This window comes from Protopterus annectens, chromosome 9.part0 (assembly GCF_019279795.1).
Source record: "Protopterus annectens isolate FY-2018-M chromosome 9.part0, PAN1.0, whole genome shotgun sequence".
Classification (NCBI taxonomy): domain Eukaryota; kingdom Metazoa; phylum Chordata; order Ceratodontiformes; family Protopteridae; genus Protopterus; species Protopterus annectens.
Window position 1 is genome coordinate 264,686,894 of NC_056743.1, and position 18,404 is coordinate 264,705,297.

An 18,404-nucleotide genomic window follows, 5' to 3' on the forward strand; every position below is an offset into this window, starting at 1 on the left:
ACAGCAGTCTGTAGCCTAGTGCCATGACATGCACTCACATGCACCTCTCTTCCTCTAGCCTTATAACTTCATGAATATACCCTGCTTCCATGCATTTCATGAAAAACAAAGGCCGTGTAGTGCAAAACCAAGTTACTGTGATTCTTAGACATTCATGGTAAGATGCCTTGTATGCCTGTGTTGTGTTCTAACATGTTATAAAATATAACATGTTCCGCCCTAGAACCACATTGGTTGCAACTGGTTCACAAATCATGGTAACATTAAAAAAGGTAGTTTTTTTAAGAGACCTTCAAGTAGTACTATACTGATAAAGTGTGTATTTCTGGTAATGCTGCTATACATTAGGGCCATAATGCAACCCTAGATACATTTTCTGGATATATGCTAATAGTATTTTACACCTGTATTTCTTGTTTACCTAACTGTAATAGGGAGTACATATACAGCTAACTGTACCCTGTAACACATCTTGACAGACATCTGTACAATGATCTGCTGACATGGCATAGTAGAGCTCCCCCAAACACACAGCACATTTCCTGTAGGAAGAAGGTACACCTTCAATAAGTCAGACAGGGTAATCAAACATCACAAATACACTGCATGTTACTTGTTAATGCATTCTGCTGACAAGTGCACAAACTCCAATGTGTTTGGAAAGAGCAATCTTTGAATTTTTTGTTTAGCCATACAATCACTTGCATAAGTGTATAAACTTGGCTGTACCAGAAAGAATCAAAGCCAGAGCCCCAAGTAAAAACAAGCTGCCATGATGGATATCCAGTATCAACAAACTTTACAGTAAACACAAAAAGCTACTATTCAAGAAAGTAAAGGGGAGACCCCAGTAATGGAAAAGCACCCTCCTCAGCCTTAACAGGCAAAGAAGACAACTTGTCAAATCCTCTAAGAGCACAGCCAAGGATAAGCATAAGGCCTTTTACAGCTATGTACATAGCCTAAAAGGTAGGACCCAAGCATGTGCAGAACTAGTGGCCAACGGTATCGCACACACTGACCCCACAAAGATAGCAGACCTGTTAGCGGATAGGATTGGTGAAAATTTCACTCCCTTATCCCTTCCAAACCTATCACAAAACTTCCTCCTAACCCCTCTACCCTACATATCTGAAGAAAGGTCATCAAAGCCTTGTCCAAGGCAAAAAAACACAACCTTTGTGGGACCAGACAGCATTCCAGGTTGTCTTCTAGACAGGCTAAAACATCAACATAAAGTCCCCTTTTCAATCATAGTTTAACCACAGGCTTTGTTCCTGTGGAATGGAGAAAAGCAAGAGTTATTCCCCTCCACAAAGGTGGCCTAACAACAGACATAGGGAATTACAGACCCATAAGACAGACCAGCCTCATCTGTAAGGCCATGGAAAGTATCATTATGGACCTCATAAATAAAGACATAAGCGACCTCCAAACCCTGGATCCTACCCAAGTCGGCTTCGTCAAGGACAGGTCCTGCCTGTTAAATCTGGTGAATTGTTTTGAAAATATGACCAGGGCCACTGATGAGGGCAAATCTGTGCATATAGCATACCTCGACTTGGCAAAGGCTTTTGACGCAGTCCCACACTTGGGCATTACTGATAAACTTAGCAAACTGAATGTAAACCCCTTCATTGTAAGATGGGTTGCCAACTGGTTCACAAACCAGACACACACTATCAAACTGGGTGACTCCACATCAACCAGCAGACCTGTTACCAGTGGGGTGCCACAGGGGTCAGTGCTGGGGCCCCTACTGATTGGTATATACTTCTCAGAAGTTCAGGTCAATACTAAGGGGTTATGGCTGACCAAGTCTGCAGATGACTGCAAACTGTGTGTAATTATTGAATCCCCAAATGATTTCATTATACTCCAGGAGGGTCTTATGCAGACCAACGACTGGTGTCTTAGTAATGATCTTAAACTGAATGCAAAGAAATGCATCATCATTCCATTCAACATAATGTCCCTTCACGCTATCAATTCAACAACATTACCCTAAGTACCATTAAAGTGGTAAGGGACCTCGGATCACAAGTTGACTGCGACCTTAACTTTGACCACTATGTGTCTACTGTAGTAAGGAAGGCTTTCTGCATATCACACTTGAGAGCAAAAGAGGTTATAACCCCACTATAGTTGCCACTAATCTGACCTATAAATGAGTATAACGCCCCATTCGGCATGTACTGTACAAAGCACCTGCAGCAATCGGAGAGACCTCAGAGGTTTCTAACAAAGAAGATCAAGGGACTCCATCATGTGCCTTACACAGACCAACTAAAATCCCTATCACTATACTCTGTACCATATAGACTTCTTAGGGGGGAGACTTATGCTCGACGTACAGCACAATCTCAGACCCAAACCTAATGAATTTGCTGTATATCTGTAAATCAAACAGGACTAGAGCTACCTGTTCCAGGGACCTAAATATGGCCTGCTACATAAATAAGACATGCTGGAGTGACAGATTAAATGCCCAGCGACTGCTGCTTCTTTAGAATAGGCTACCTGTTCATGTGAAACAGAGCACCTCTACGAGACTGTTCAAGAGTAACCTGGATGAATGGATGGGGCAATGTAAATTCTTACTGGGGACAGTGCCCAAAACCCTCCATGGACAGCCATTACTAAATGCAGTCTTTGGTATTAACTAACATTTCTGTGATATTGCATTGAGATGAAATGGCTAGGCTTGAAATGACCTCCGGGTCGGTAGCCTAGTAATCTCCTATGATCCTAAGAAATTTTCTTTAATAAGCTGTGATAGCCTTCTTGTGGTAATTCCCAGATATAACCTGTCAATGGCACAAAATAAAGCAATGTAAACTATCCCTTGAGAATTACAGTTGTAATGTGACCTGGGACTGTTCCCATTATGATTTTATCAAATTGTTAGTTCCCAAATTGAGTTCCTAACTGCGACCATATTCTATTTTAGAAAATACTTACCTTTGGATTTTTCAGTAGCCACGGGTGCAAAAGAAAAAAAAGTATGACTGTGCCACTGATTGGTTTCTGATTTTTTACTCCTTCTTGGCACTTTCTGCTCCATTTGCCCTTCGGGCTCACTCCGCTTCCCTACCCTGCCCCCAAATTCCACCCGTCGCAAGGACCTCTACCCTTATAGCCACATAACCACTCCCAACCCCAAATTAACCTATCACAAACCCCGCACTAAATCATTTACCCCTTTCTCCCACTTCCTTCCAAATCTAATTAACTTCTTCTCTACACCAAGTTCAATTCCTCCTCCAACTACAATCCATATTTTATTTCTATTAACTCCACCCACTCTTCCAACTCACCCCTGTATTCAGGACATTACCTCCATACCAATAATGCTAACCAAACTAACCATTATAATTAACCATTATATGTCTCTCCCTACTCCTATCCTGCTTTCTTTAACCCCTCACATCTGTCATCCCCCCCCTTTACGCATAAACTCCACTTGCTTCAGATTTGAATCAGTCCTAACTCCCTTATATCTCCCTGTCTCTACAACCACAGTAACATTCACTTGTTCAACAGAAAAATTATTCCAAACACATGAAAAACTGTCCCCATCCCTCGCACCCCAAACCAACATTGTTTCTCCACCCTCAATCCCAACTCTAAATTCTCCAAACAACATTATTCCTGCCTATTCCAACTGATCTCAATCGTCATCTCTGGTGACATCCATCCAAACCCCAGCCCCTCACCCAACCAGAACATTAGCTCTTCCTCTCCATCCCCCCCCTCTACCCACAAATCTCTCCTACTTGCTACAATAAATCCCAATATGCAACAAGTTAGCAAACTTTCATGCCTGGCTATCCCATAACAAACCAGACATTTTAACTATCTCAGAAACATGGCTAAAGCTTCATATCAAGGATACAGAAATTATTCCACCCAATTATAGAATCATAAGAAATGACAGAACCAAAAAGAAAGGTGGTGGAGTAGCCCTAGTCTATTCATCTTCCCTGACAGTAACTCCCTATACAAAGCCCATACCCCTATTTTCTTCAGCTGAGTTATCCCTGGCCCTCCTAAAGATAAATAACAAAAGCATATGCATATATGCCCTCTACATCCCCCCAGGAAATAATATCCCTATTCTTGAGGATATTCTCTGTTAGATCTCAGCAAATATACAAAATGAGACTATACTCCTTGGAGACATTAATATTAACTGGTCTTTTATAAACTCTCCCACAGCCTCACAAAATATAAATCTATAAAGATTTACACAGCTAATCAGTTCTCCAACTAGAACTGCTAAAGATAGTACCTCAGGAAGTATTGTAGACTGGATACTAGTTTCACATCCCCATAGTATCTCTGATTGTGGTACCTTACGTGACCCACTTAGTGACCATCTCCCTGCCTTTCCATGACATTCACCCCTTTCTCTCCAGTCACGCCATAACTATGTCACAGCCCATTCTCTAAAAAATGTTAATGCTCAAACCTTCTCTGATTCCTTAAAACGTATGAACTGGAACCCTTTAAAAACCCTTTCTTTAGACAATGCTGTCACCTTCTTCAATACTGCAGTCCTTATCCTACTAAACAGTTTTGCTCCCCTCAGATCTAAAAGAGTTAAAGCCACAACTGCACCACAGCTAACCAAAGAGACCGTCTCTGTCATGCATCTCCGCAATAAATCTTGTAAACTGCACTAAAAACATAAGGCAACCAGTAACTTAGCCAGCTGCAGACAACTTTGCAATAAAGTTAAAAAACAAATTGCCTCAGATGGGAAATCCTACTACATAGTATTACAAAATAACCATAAATCAAACCCTAAAAAGTTCTGGAGCAGCATCTCTATCCTGCTCCATCCTAGTAAAAAAGACAATTCCTGTTCAGATCCTACTTCTTCTGACCTCTCCTTGGCTACAAAATTTAACACTTTCTTTATAGACTCAATAGCTAAGCTCACCACTTCCTTTCCTAATAATACTTCAGGCAAGTCCATATCCCCCTCCTCAATCACAACCCACTCTATATCTAAGCCTACTCAGCACCCCCTTTCTTATTCAAACCTTTTCCAACTGCTGCCATAAAAAAACCTTTTCAGAAATTAAAACCTTATTCAAATGCCGCAGATGATCAGCCCTCCAACTTCCTCAAGCTAGCTGCTGATGGCATAGCTCTTCCTGTCTCCATCCTCATAAACCGATCTATTCAAGAATCTTATGTACCCCTTCTCTGGAAAAAAGCATTCATTATTCCCCTTCACAAGGGAGGCAACAATACTAAAATCTCTAACTTCCGTTCAATAGCCATCCTATCTCCCATTTCTAAAATTCTTGAAAAATGTATCCACCTACAACTCCTACCCTATCTACTAGACAACCAACTGCTGACCCCAGCACAGCACAACTACAGCCCTCCTTTTCTTTCTTGAAACCATCAGCCACACACGTGACTCCAGCAACATTGTATCAACCTTCCTCCTAGATCTCTCCAAAGCCTTAGATACAGTCTCACACAACCTTCACCTGTCGAAGCTATCCTATCTGAATCTTTCCCCATCCTCCATCAAATGGTTTTCCAGCTACCTTGCTCATCAACAGTAAGCTGTCGAATGGAAAAATTCCATCTCTTCCTTCCTTCATACTACCACAGGAGTCCCATAAGGCTCAATACTAGACCCATTACTGTTCAACATCTTCATGAACGACTTCCATCACTGTATCCCAAATGCTAAACTGGTCCAGTACGCTGATGATTCTATGATTATCTGTTCTGCCAAATCCCTCCCTACACTCCTGAAACTAACTTAAGAAGCTTTCTCCTGTACCGAGTCTTGGATGCTCAATAATCACCTTGCTCTAAACCCTTCAAAATATAAGATCATGATATTTTTCCCTTCTAAATCCTGCAAAACTGATAAGAACTCTTTATCTATAACTGTCCAAAATTCAACACCAATTGAAATAGTTCCCCACTCTAAAATTTTAGGAGTCCTTATTCTTGATCAATTAAAGTTTGACATCCACTTACAAACTAATATTAGGAAAACACATAAAAAATTGGGTATGTTATATCGTCACAACCGTTATCTCACCCTCTCATCCAAACATACCCTCTCAACTTTCAATCCTCCCTAAAGTTCAAACTAGCTTCTTGCTACAACAAAATCACCAAGTTTTGCTACCAGATCCAACTACTCCTACCATTGCAAAGCTCTCCATTCCTTGAACTGGTTAGATCTCCCAAACTGTCTTTCATGCAACCAACTCTCCACTGCCCATAAACTCATCTTCAGACCATCATATTGTCCATCACACTCCTCCGCCCTCCATATGCACCAGCCTAGCAGACCACTCAGGTCCAGCAACCAGAAACTCCTAGAAGTACATAAGCCTTTGCATACTCCAGGGACACTTCTGCTATCTTTCTCACTAGCATGACTATGGAATTCCCTTCCTCCACATATTCATACTACCTGTAACCTCTCCTCCTTTAAGAACCTCCTTCACTCCCACCTCACCGCACGATGGGATTGTTCCTGTTCTCATCCCACCTGACACCCTCCACTGCAGCCCTACCCTACTCTATCCTTGTTATCCAATCACTATTTCTATCCACCTTTCTCTTTGTAATTAAAACCAACTAGCATCCTTCTCTGCTTAAGGCCTCATTCTTAATTATTTTCCTATTTCTGCGTTATGAAATTATACGTTCCCACTTCTTTCTATCTCCTACTGTTGTAATTTTATATGTCCTAAGAAAACTCCATAACAACATTCCTTCAATAAGCTTCTCATCTTCCACTTTGTGGTTGTCTTGTTTTATTTCCATAAATGTAAAAATTTTAAACTTTTTTCACTCTTTAATTTAAAATCTAAGATAATTGCCTTACTATCAGTTTTTATTGTAAAATATCGTATTGTGATATTCTGTTGATTTCTATTGTATAACTCCATCTAAACATTCTGTTATTTTTATTGTAAAACTGTTTTGAAGCTTTTGTCCCCGGGCCCCCATTGAAAACAGGCTCATTTTTTGGCCTAATGGACTTTCCCGGTAAACAAACTGCAAATAAATAAATAAATAGGTATTATTACCAAGAGATATCTGCATATGTTGTAGATCAATACATACATTTTCAGTTTTGCGTCTAAAGAACTTACATACTTTGCATATGTAGGTACCATGTTCTTTGATGGTCATAGGGTGTATCATCAAGTTTTCTGTTTTTCCTAGAATGTTACTAAGGTTTGATATCCTGTTTTGAAAAAACAATCTGAGATCCTGTGATAAGCAAATGTAGCTCTGAGCCTAAACAACAGCCAGATCTTGATTTCCTAAAATAACTTTCCAGTTATTAGTAAGACTGTCTTTAATCACACAGCTACCAAAACTCATGCATAACATAAACATTTTTGTGACTTCTCTTTCGTAATATTCTTGGTCCTAGGTAAACCTTCCAACAAAATAGATAAAAAGTAACTGTCTTTTTAGTTAACCATCTTTTTAACCAAACCTTTCATTATGTTACCATCTAAGTAAGTAAGTACTAGGATAGCTGCCTTTAACTAATCTTGAAATACCTTACCTAAACTTTTATATCAGAAGTCCTGATCATTTGGCCTCTAGTTATGCTTTTGCATGAATCCTGGATGGCTGCTGCTAAAATGCAGATAATTATTTATGAAAGTTAGTTTCCTATATAATTTACTTTGAAAAAACTTTATCCTTGCATTCATATCAACTGAAATATCCAATAGTTGAATAAAATGTGCACGATCACTCAGTTCACTCAGTTCAAACTGGAAAAAGATAGCACTTTAATTAATGGCATTAATTAACAATGGCCTCTTAACAAAATGGTTTCACTCTGACTATGGATCATGGGTGAGTATTAGGAAAGCTGCCTTTATAAGTCATTTAAGCCTAAGCAATTTCTTTTCAAAGGTGAGAATCAAACCTGTTACTTTGTGTCTTTGAGGTAAATACCTTAAACATTATGCCAAACCCCAACTTTGAAACGTTCCAGCTAAAAAAGTAAATCATCTACAAACCTTTCATAAAAAAGGATTTTATCAAACAGAAGTAGAGAAAGTAAAATAAGTGTAACAGAAAAACAAAACTAAATTCGTGAATGAAGGTACTGCTTTGGCACCCATGGCCATACCTTTGATTTGTTTATAGAATTTAAAATAAAAAAATTGCTTTCTAATAAGACTTCTATTAACAGGTAAAGTGTGTTCAACATACTGCTGCTCATGTCCAAATGTTTTGTCAAGTAAGAGATAATAAATTATTGGCCTTACAACTGTGCTATACTAGTAAACAATTAATTTACATCACCTACAAGCACATTCATACTTAATATAGGAATCAAACATTTGTAAAATGGGATTCAGTATGTTGTCAATGTATACTGAAATACCCTCAGCTGAACTACCTTGTACGGAAACTAGAGGCTTGAAGGATGATGGCTTGACATAATCCTTATGAATTTTTGGTATACCAAAGAGAATACCAGTATTAGGAGATGTTACATGAAGGAAACTGAAAAAAAAATCTGTATGTATGTAAGTATGCCAGTTAACACATTAACATTCTTACTATGGTTTCTGTGCATGTCCCATAGGGCTACCTCTGTATATTCATTTGAATTTGATAACAATTTCCAAAGCTTTACAGTAAGTGTGTTGTCTCATTGCAACTAAACCACTCTCTTATCTGCCTTCATGATTCAAACAGATGTCATAAATTTGTTAGCCCCAAAACTGCTTGCATCCATTAGTAGTTAAACTGTGAAAAACATGCTTTCCCTTATTTCACAATGCAAAACAAATATCTTTTTTCTCACAGATTCACAAATGTTTGTAAAATGGAAAAAATGTAAATTAAATATACTTGGTTTAGAGAAAAGGAATTTCATTAAAGTCACATTATGCAAGGCATAGTTAATATTTAGTTTCCTGGTGAAGCATTTTAACTCTACAGAAGTATGTAGTCCTATATTCCCCATGTCTAAACACAGGGTGTCTTGTCCATAGGACTGGAAAGACAGAGGAAGGGTAAAGTTCTGTAATGCTGAAAAGAAAGTTTTACTGCAGGCATTCTGTCAGTATGACCAGTACCTACTTGGTAAAGGTAGGTCAGAACAACAGTGAAGAGGCTGTGTTTGGTGATCTGTGATGACAAAGGTTCATGCATTGTGCAGGCACAACCACACTGTATCCCTGAGTCAACACTGGATGACTGATATGCTCATCTGTGCTAAGCAGAAAGTATCATCTCACAGTTAAGATCTGATGGGCCACTAGACTAATAGAATTAGAGGGGCTCCTCATCTCTCTCATGTGTTTTACCTGTTGCTTGCCTTGTATGGGGAGAGCTTGCACTGATTGTACCTCTCTGAACATGAGAGGTGTTGGTGTTTTTGCCTTTAGCCACTGCTACTAGGGCATCTGGCAGATAGTATAATGCAAACATATTCAGGATGATGATCCTACTTCTGCACAATCTTATAAAGCAGTGTGGCAAGTACTATTTCAGTTTTGCTGGAGAGTACTGTAATGCCCCACCAGAAGTACCAAGACAATGAACCCAATGAACCATGCCTTCATTATACCAAGCACTTGTTAAATTATGTTCCACGATAAGGCATGAATGGTGTTATATTGCATCTATTCCACACCTTCAGTGTTTCTTGCTGATGTCATGTGCTATGGTGCTAGGGTGTTAGCCAGCATCACCTGCAAAACACATTGCACAAAATATTTGGGAGATTGCCTGCATACCTAGTGTGCATGTGTATGTGTGAGCATGTTCCTAAGCAATTTGCTAACACTGACTAACAGGATGACCCTGCAAGAAATTTCCTTAGTGAAAGTGAACATGCAAGTTGGGTGTATGCCACATATGGGAATCATTTTTACTGCCTGGTTGCTGCACACATATGGGAAATAATGACCCGTGTGCCACACATTACTTGACAGTTCAGGAACAGTGGTCTTTTTTATTAATAGTAATCCTAGTTAATTTAAAGAAATATTTATATAACAAGTTTCCTTCTATCAAACTTTGTCATTTTCTCACAGACACCTGTAGGATAAGTAGAGGCAGAAAAGAAAGCTGTAACAGTGAGGTTCAACCTTTCTGTCAGTTGAAATTCAACAAACTTTCAGTACTGCAATTGATGACCATATGCCCACTCTGATTCATTCCTTATCACATATCACATGCGTAAGGATAAGTAAAGGCAGAAATAAATTCTTCCTCTTTCTTGGCCACTAATCTTTCCATTAGACATGGATGTCATAGCTCAGTTAATGTGGAAAACTTATTTGCATGCAGGGCCAGTACGGTCTGCACAAGTTATGCCAGATGAAAGATTACTTGCTAATATTAATAAACCATGACGCTTCTGCCATTATCCTGGGAAATTTTCATAGTTTTATATAGATAATTGATCTTTCACTTATTATTATAATATTATTATAATATTTACAGTCACTCCTCTGAAGGTAGTTTGATTCTTTTGAAATTTGGGGCTGTCAAAATGGTGTGACTGAAACTGCAAATATTTTTAATATCTGCCAAGTCTGAAGCTGTGGTACCACAGAGTGTTCCCTTTACTCTAAAAGTACAACAACCTAAGAGTTTGTATGTATGCTTGTGTGTGTGTGTGTGTGTGTGTGTGTGTGTATGTGTGTGTGTGTGTGTGTGTGTGTGTGTGTGTGTGTGTGTGTGTGTGTGTGGATATATATATATATATATATATATATATATTGTGTATATATATATATATATATATTGTGTGTGTATATATATATATATATATATATATATATATATATATATATATATATATATATATATATATATATATATATATATATATGAGAATATGAAGGCCACAGTCCCACATGCTGCATTACTGCAACTTTCAAAACTTGTATTTCATTTCTAGTTGCATTTTTTTAAGCATTTCCTGAACTCACAATTATAGATCTTGCATTTCCAGTAGAAAGCAAAATAAGGAAACTAGTTTTGTACTGTTGCTGCATTGGCAGGCCATCATGGGAATGCACCAATGATTGAGTTCTTCTTCATGCTTATGACTATTTTGCATTCTTACCTTTAACACTGTTTTAATAAGCCTTGCAATCCTCCTGTCAGACTCTCTATTTTGCTTACCACTTCTGGACTGATTTTACATAAACCTCTGCTTAATCCAGTTTCTAATCCAGACTTGCTTATGCATCAGTGAGATGTAAATTGTTTATATTTAATTGTACTGCCAACTGCAATCTAATTTCATGCCATATTCATCATCTGGTTTACTGTCATAATCTTCAGGGCATGTCTATGTCATTCTGCTTATATAATAGACTTTACTGACTGTAAATGCAACTAACTGTATGTCTCTTGCTCTGTTAAAGCTGTCTGTGTGTATAAGCATTCATAGTTTCATAGGAGGTTACTAGGTTAGCAGCCCTAGAGCCTTAACAAGCTTAGCCATGTTAATCCCAAGTATCCCCATTTGTTCTTTTTGGGTAGTTCGGAGAACGAATGTATGAATAAAGCGGGTCTGTGGTCAACATCGGCTACTCCTATCCATGAGGGACATGAGTGCCACCCCAGGGGCAAATGTGCGGTCTCCCATCCAGTTATCTAGGTTGCGATTAAATAGAGTCAGTGAGGAGCTCTGTTTTGCATGAATAGGAAGTCTATTCCAGAGAAGTCACCGCCTCTGGGAGAAATATTTGTCTCTCCAGCATCTTCTGTGAATGTCACAGTCTAGGTTGAGATCTCAAGAGTGAGCAACTCTTGTGCCATTTGACTTGTGAATTTGCAATATTTCCATTAGAGCAGGGTTGGATATTGCCCTATAGGCCAGGCAGAAGTCACCTTTCAGCAGCCTATAAGATACGGAGTAAAATGACAAGGCTTTCAGCCTCTCCATGTAGATCATGGTTTGGAGTCCCGGTATTTTCTTAGTGGGATACTTCTGAGGTCTCTCCTGCTGCTGCAGGTGTCTGATGAGGTACATGCAAAAGGGTGCATTATACTCTATTAATGGTCTGATGAGGGTCAAGTACAGTGGAGTTGTAACATCCCTTGACCTAGATGCTATGCCCTTGCTTATGAGGTGCACAGCATAGAAGGCTTTCCTTATCACTGCAAAAACCTGGTGGTCAAAGTTCAGATTATCAAACTGTGTTCACAAGTCCCACACCAGTGGGTTGGAACTCAGGGAGGTGCTGGCAATATTTTAATTTGTGGGGAATTCCATTTTGCCAAAAGGAATACTAATGTAATTTTTTTGCATTTACTTTTAGACCATGGCTTTGGCATCAGTCATTTGTTTGTTAGCCCTTCTTATAATATGTTGACATTGTTGGGGTGACTCAGTGATTGTTCCCAGTTTGCAATTATCAGCCAGCTTGGTGAGACAAAGACCATCTGCTTTGGTCTGGATTTCTGAAAAATAGATGCCAAACAGTAAAGGTCCTAGCACAGACCCCTGTGGTACTCCACTGGTGAAGGGTCTTCTGGTGGAGGTGGAGTCACCAATTTTGACAGTGTGTTTTCAGTTGGTGAGCCATTTGGCTGCCCATCTAATAATGTAAGGGTTAATCCCTATCTGGGAGAGTTTCTCAATGCCATAGTGGGGAATTGTGTTGAAAGCCTTGACAAGGTTGAGATAGGCAGTGTGCACTGTCTTATCTTCATCCATGACTTTGGTGACATTCTCAACAAAGTCAACCAGGTTTAATAAGCATGATCTACCCTTAACGAATCCAAACTGGTTTGGGTCCAGCATTGTAGGTTGCCTATGTCCTTATTGATAAGATCTATGGTAATTCTTTCCATGGCCTTACAGATGAGGCTGGTTAGACTTATGGATCTGTAGTTTCCAGGGTCAGTTGATGGCCGCGCTTTGTGCAGGGGGTTACTGTTGCAGTTCTGCATTCTGCAGGCACATAACCAGGTCTCAAGCTATAATTAAAGAGAACACCAAATGGGTCTGCTAGGACATGTTTTAGATTGTTTAGTAAACAGCCTGGGATATTATCTGGTCCTATTGAATTCATATTTTTGGCTTTGGTGAATGCAGAGATGACCTGTTCTCTAGAGATACTAGGCAGAGGGCTGGTGTCAGGTATACTTTGGGATATGGTAGGTGGGCATAAGGGGGGTGAAGTTTGCGCTGAACTTGTCAGCGAGCAGATTAGCAACATCTTCCGGTGTAGTATGAGTGATCCCATCTACAGTCAGTTTGGCACATAGCTGGGCATTCCTTTTTAGACTTTGGATGTAATTAAATAATGCTTTATGATTATCCTTGGCTAGGGATGTGATTTTAGTTTTTGCAATTTGCTTTAGAAGACTTTACAAGATTTCTTTTTTTTTTTTTTTTGGCTTCAGAAGGCACTCTTCCTCTGCAGAATAATGTATATCTTGCTTTTGGACAACAGTTTCTTCCTCTTGTTTCATAATCTGTTTACACTTTAAGTCCATTATGGTGGCTTGTTTTTACTGGAAGACCTGGTTTTGATCTGGTCAGGTATAGCAGATTTTATGCAGTCACTTAAGTGTTTGTGCAGGGCATTTGCTACACGTCTGCATAGTGCTCATTGATCTCTACAGTTGCTGGTGGTATGAAGATTTTTATACCATAGCTTAGTAGGTTGTATTTAGCTTTGGTGAAGTTTTTTTTATAATTTTTGTTCCTTTGAGAGTGTCAGTTCCAGTAGTTACTTCAAACGAGACTGATTTGTGGTCTAACCTAACCAAGGAGGGCATCACGCATGGAGAAGTACTGTGACCCTCCCATGTTGGTGAGTACTATGTCCAGAACTCCCTTGTGGGAGTGCAAATTATCTGTTCCAGAACATTTGTGTTACAGTCCGGGAACCTCTGGGCAAGCATGTTTTTGCTTGTGTATGTCCCCTAGTCTATGGAAGGATAGTTGAAATCTCCCATGACTAAGGTGTTGAGTTGTATGGTGAGAGATTCCAGTAAATCGAGGTAGGTACTGTGCTTATCCTGGTTCATGTTGGGGGTCTATAGCTAGTAATGATCTGGTATGGTACTTTCCCAATAGCTAATTGGACATGGAATAGTTTGAGAGACGTTCGAGAGAGTCATGCTTTTTGGTTTTAATGAAGATGAATACACCTCCAACTATGGTTCCTTCCTGCTCATTTTGAGGTCTGAACATGTGGAAGGCATTGTAGCCCTACACGGTTGGAATGTTGTCAGCAACCTTGAGCCATGTCTTGGTAACTACACAGACGTCAGCATCCTCTAAGGTGAGGAGTGCTTCCAGGGAATACAATTTAATTTTTAAACTCTTAGGAATAAGCAACACAACCCTGGGTTTGCCTTGATTAGATTTTGTTACATTGGAAAATGTGTTGTTTTGATGTTGCCTAAAAATGCACTGTTGGGGAGGCAAGGGCCTTTGCCAGTATCTGAAAGCCTAGGGGGAACAGGTGCAGAACATCTCTAGCAAAGCAGCAAGGTCTGTCTACCATATCTTCCCAAGCTGACAGATACTGGATCCCCCTGGACTGACACCAGAAGCTGAGACAGTTTTTGAAGTCAATCATTTTTTGTTTATATTGCGGCATCATCTAGGGTGAGGGTAGAATACTACTTAGGGCTAGGGATATAACTGTCTGGGACACATAATCAGAGAGTTCCATAATATCTCTCTTCATATAGTCCAGAGAGTTATGTCTCAAGTCATTCACTCCAACATGGTCTATGACAGAGTCATATTGGTACTTGTTGAGTGACTTGAGTGCATGCATGATTTGTCGGATCTTGGCACGTGATAGGCAGCTCACCATGACTTTCTCCTTGTCCAGTCTGGTGAGTGGACATCTGTGTGTCTCACTATGGAGTCACCTATAACTAAGACATTTGATGTGGTTTGTCTTCAAAGTTTATTTGTTGAGACACGGGTGTGTGTGTGTGTTGAGATATGTAGTGGTTTCTTTTTGCTTAGTGGTGAGTGAGAGTGGTGTGCATTTAGGAGGTCTCTGCTCTTTTGGTAGGCTTTTAGTGAGTACCTCCATGTATGTGGGTTTTTGTCATTTTGTGTAAGAGGTGAGGTTTGTGTGAGAGGTGAAGTGTGTGTGCTAACAACCTGTTTGATGTCTAGTTTGTTTTTACATGTGAGAATTGACTCCAGTTCCACAGTGTATTTGCATTTCTCACATAGGGTATTAGTTTGCTTTAAGAGTAAATGGTTGTAAGTATACATGAGGCAATTGCTACATTGCCTCAAGATGCCCATATCAATCAAGGTGGCAGGAGAAATGATGGGAAATTGCCCATCCACTGTGGCAGGATTTTTCTGAATTTGGTATTTGAAAAAGAGGGCTAGCTGGGCATAGTCACAAACATCAAAAATGAAGCAGTAATTTAATTAAATAGAATTAACAAAGTGCAGTGCTGGCTTAAAATATACTTCTTTTTTTTTAGTGGATGTCTTGGATTTCAGTGCAGATGCACTCCAGATCTCTGGATAAAGTTTCCAAACATTAAGCAGTACTGGTAAACTGAGTGCAAATCTGTGCAAACATGAGGCTTGTATGCAGGCAAATGTAAACAGTTTTAACACAACTACCAATGGAAAAGCCCCAAACTGAGCCTTTCTCCAGTAATTCCCAAACTCAGATGGGTCCTGAGCTACACACTTCTGCCACAAGGGTGAAGGGAGGCCCTCTTAATGTAAGATGGCTGGTTTAAGAGCATAGTGATACCAAACAGTCTAGATACAGCAGGTCTGAATCTAGCTAATGCTATTTTACTCATTCCCTCCAGTACAGCTTTTTGGGTATGTACCTTTAACTTCTGGTGGGTGTGGCTTAAGCGTTTAAAAATTAAGTTATCACCTTACAGTTCAAACAAATATTCATATCTCTGGAACCATAAGTGTTACTAGAAAACTGTAAATGGCAAACTATTCAGGATAAATTAATCTTTATATTGTAACAGTCATCCAGATTGGTGCTTTAAACTGGATTTATAAGCCAAAATAAAGGCAATGAATATTCATTTTGTAATGTTGCATAAACAGCTAATGATATCTTAGTAACTATTTAAGCAGGATACATACCGTCAGCAAGATTTTCTTCATACAGCTGTGAGCTTTCATATGAGTCTATGCAGTTCTGTCTGTGTTATCTGACTGTTGAGATATTTAGAAAAATGTGAAAATTATTGCAATACAAATAAACAGTATACAAATAATACACATCATCTCTTTAGCTGCATTAGACAGAGGACAGATATCAGTACCAGTTGTGTTTGCCATCATGCATGCTTTAAGATGAAATCTTTTGATACTGTGTATGTAGCAGGGTTTTGGAATTATTAATGCAAATATGAACAAGCAGTATTTGATGTCTAGAGGCGTTAGTAGGAGTTAACTGCAGAAATGCATAGAGGTGCACTCGGTTGTAATGAGTTAGGAGGCAAGGATACAGTTTCTAGATGGGAAAGAGTAAGGGAGAGTCACTTAAAGGTCAAAGTGAGTGTGTTTAGTGGTATACTATTAGATGACCTGCATTATTACCACCCTGTGCACAAACAGACAGCTCTTCAAGCAGCTATGAACAGTGGAAGACTGTGGAGAGGGTTTCCTATAGAGGATTTTAAACCAGAGAGGTTTGCTTATATGTAAGTATGGAGAACTGCATTTGCATGAGGCTTTTATACCAGCAGGATGAAAGAGTTTTCTAAAGTTAAACTCTCAGCCAGTCACATAAAAAAATAAATAAATAAGCTATTGACCAGTAGTTCCCACCATGGATGGGTTGAATGGAGATCTCTGCGCCTACCAGAGTATAAAAGAACCCTTCCAATATAAAACAAACTGGCTTTGAGCTCAAGTGCAGTAGCAATTCCTTTAGAACAGAAGTAAGAATTCCTGTAATATCTGGAATCCTTGGAAATAAGTTCACTAGCCCCAAGAAATGTTCACAGCACACAAAAACTTTGTAAAACTTAAAAAGATTTTGGCAGGCTCAGAGCAGCTTTTGCAGAATACTCTTAAAACAACCTAAGAGCAGTACAGTAACAAACAGAGGGAGTTACTTTAACAATTGCAGGCTGAAAAACAGTAATAAAGTTAACAAAAATAAATAAATGCAGTACTGAACTGCTAAATATCACTGAAACAGTTAGAGCAAGTGCAAAAAATATACTTCTATCAGCTTTGTATGTACATATGGTTTTAGAAGCAAAAATCCAAGTCTTTCAGTCACAGGTGTCCATGCCAGACACAAGGAAGCTCTGAATAAATGAGCATCACATTATGTGACGTACCATATCTTGTCATCAAATGCAAGTAAGTTTATTTTCATTTTAAGGCACTTGAGTTTAATAGCATTACTGAAATAGCAAGTTGTGTAACCTAATGTGCATTGTTTCTGTGTTTCAGCACTATTTCAGATGCCTGCCTCTAGAGATCTCCTATTCTCTTTTACTGAGGCCCGTTCAGTTTGTGATTCTGTGGGGAAGGGATTAGCGCCTCTGGATCAAGCAAAATCTGCTCACAAGAAGGGATTAAGAAACAGCCGGTGAGGAGAAATATTTTCAAAACTGTATGTGTGTACAAAGCAGACAAATATGTTAATGGCCAGTCATATATATTTTTGTTAGTTATAAAGCTGTCTTCATATGTATTCTTGATTCTTAAGTCTCCAAAAAATATGTTAGACAAAATTTGCTTTATTTCCTTTTTTGGCAGCTGGAGTTGGACTTTGGATGGAAGGATTGTTGGTCCTGCAGCATTAAGTGAGCATTGCACAGCGTCATCTCCAGTTGTGGCATTTGATTACCAGGCTGAACTCCCAGCTGGTGGCGTACTCTGTCAAGGAGAACATGGTTTGTTGTTTACAGTGTCTATGCATTTCAACTACCAAACTGACTTTACCATTGTACTGGCTCTATGCTTGTCTGTTTTGTAAAACTATCAATCAGTGAAAACTAGGACTAGCTCTGCCATGCAAAACTACCTGATCCTGAGAGGGACTGTGGGAGTTTAGTTGTTGAGATGCTATGAACACCAGAGAATTAGTCAACAATATTTTAGTGACAGTGGGAAGTAAGATTTAGAAGGCAGTTGTTGTTTATGTATAACTAGTGGAGCTATATGAAATGTTATAAGTGCTTTGAGTATAGTTAAAGCAGACAGATTACCGCGGTAAAGTGAATTTACTAAAAAATTGCAATGATTAGTCAACATACAGGAAACAGCTTGAAAACTAAACATTACACAAATGTAGACATAGTGACAGAATATCCTTATATCCATAAGTACAGGAAGAAAAACTCATAAAGCTTGCATAATTATACTTCATTCATTCATTCCCTGCAACATGTTTATCTTTTTCAAAGGTGAGGGGGAT

At 39.1% G+C, this 18,404-nt stretch overlaps 1 protein-coding gene across 2 annotated transcripts in view; it reads left to right on the plus strand.

Moving 5' to 3' along the window:
* The window catches only part of LOC122811177, a 3,180,768-nt gene that overhangs the window by 2,494,432 nt on the left and 667,932 nt on the right, over nucleotides 1-18,404 (plus strand). For both annotated transcript variants that reach the window (XM_044082849.1, XM_044082848.1), the window contains exons 20-21: nucleotides 17,435-17,573; nucleotides 17,744-17,880. In XM_044082849.1, coding sequence (XP_043938784.1) covers nucleotides 17,435-17,573; nucleotides 17,744-17,880 — 276 coding nt within the window. The remainder of the gene's footprint in view (nucleotides 1-17,434; nucleotides 17,574-17,743; nucleotides 17,881-18,404) is intronic.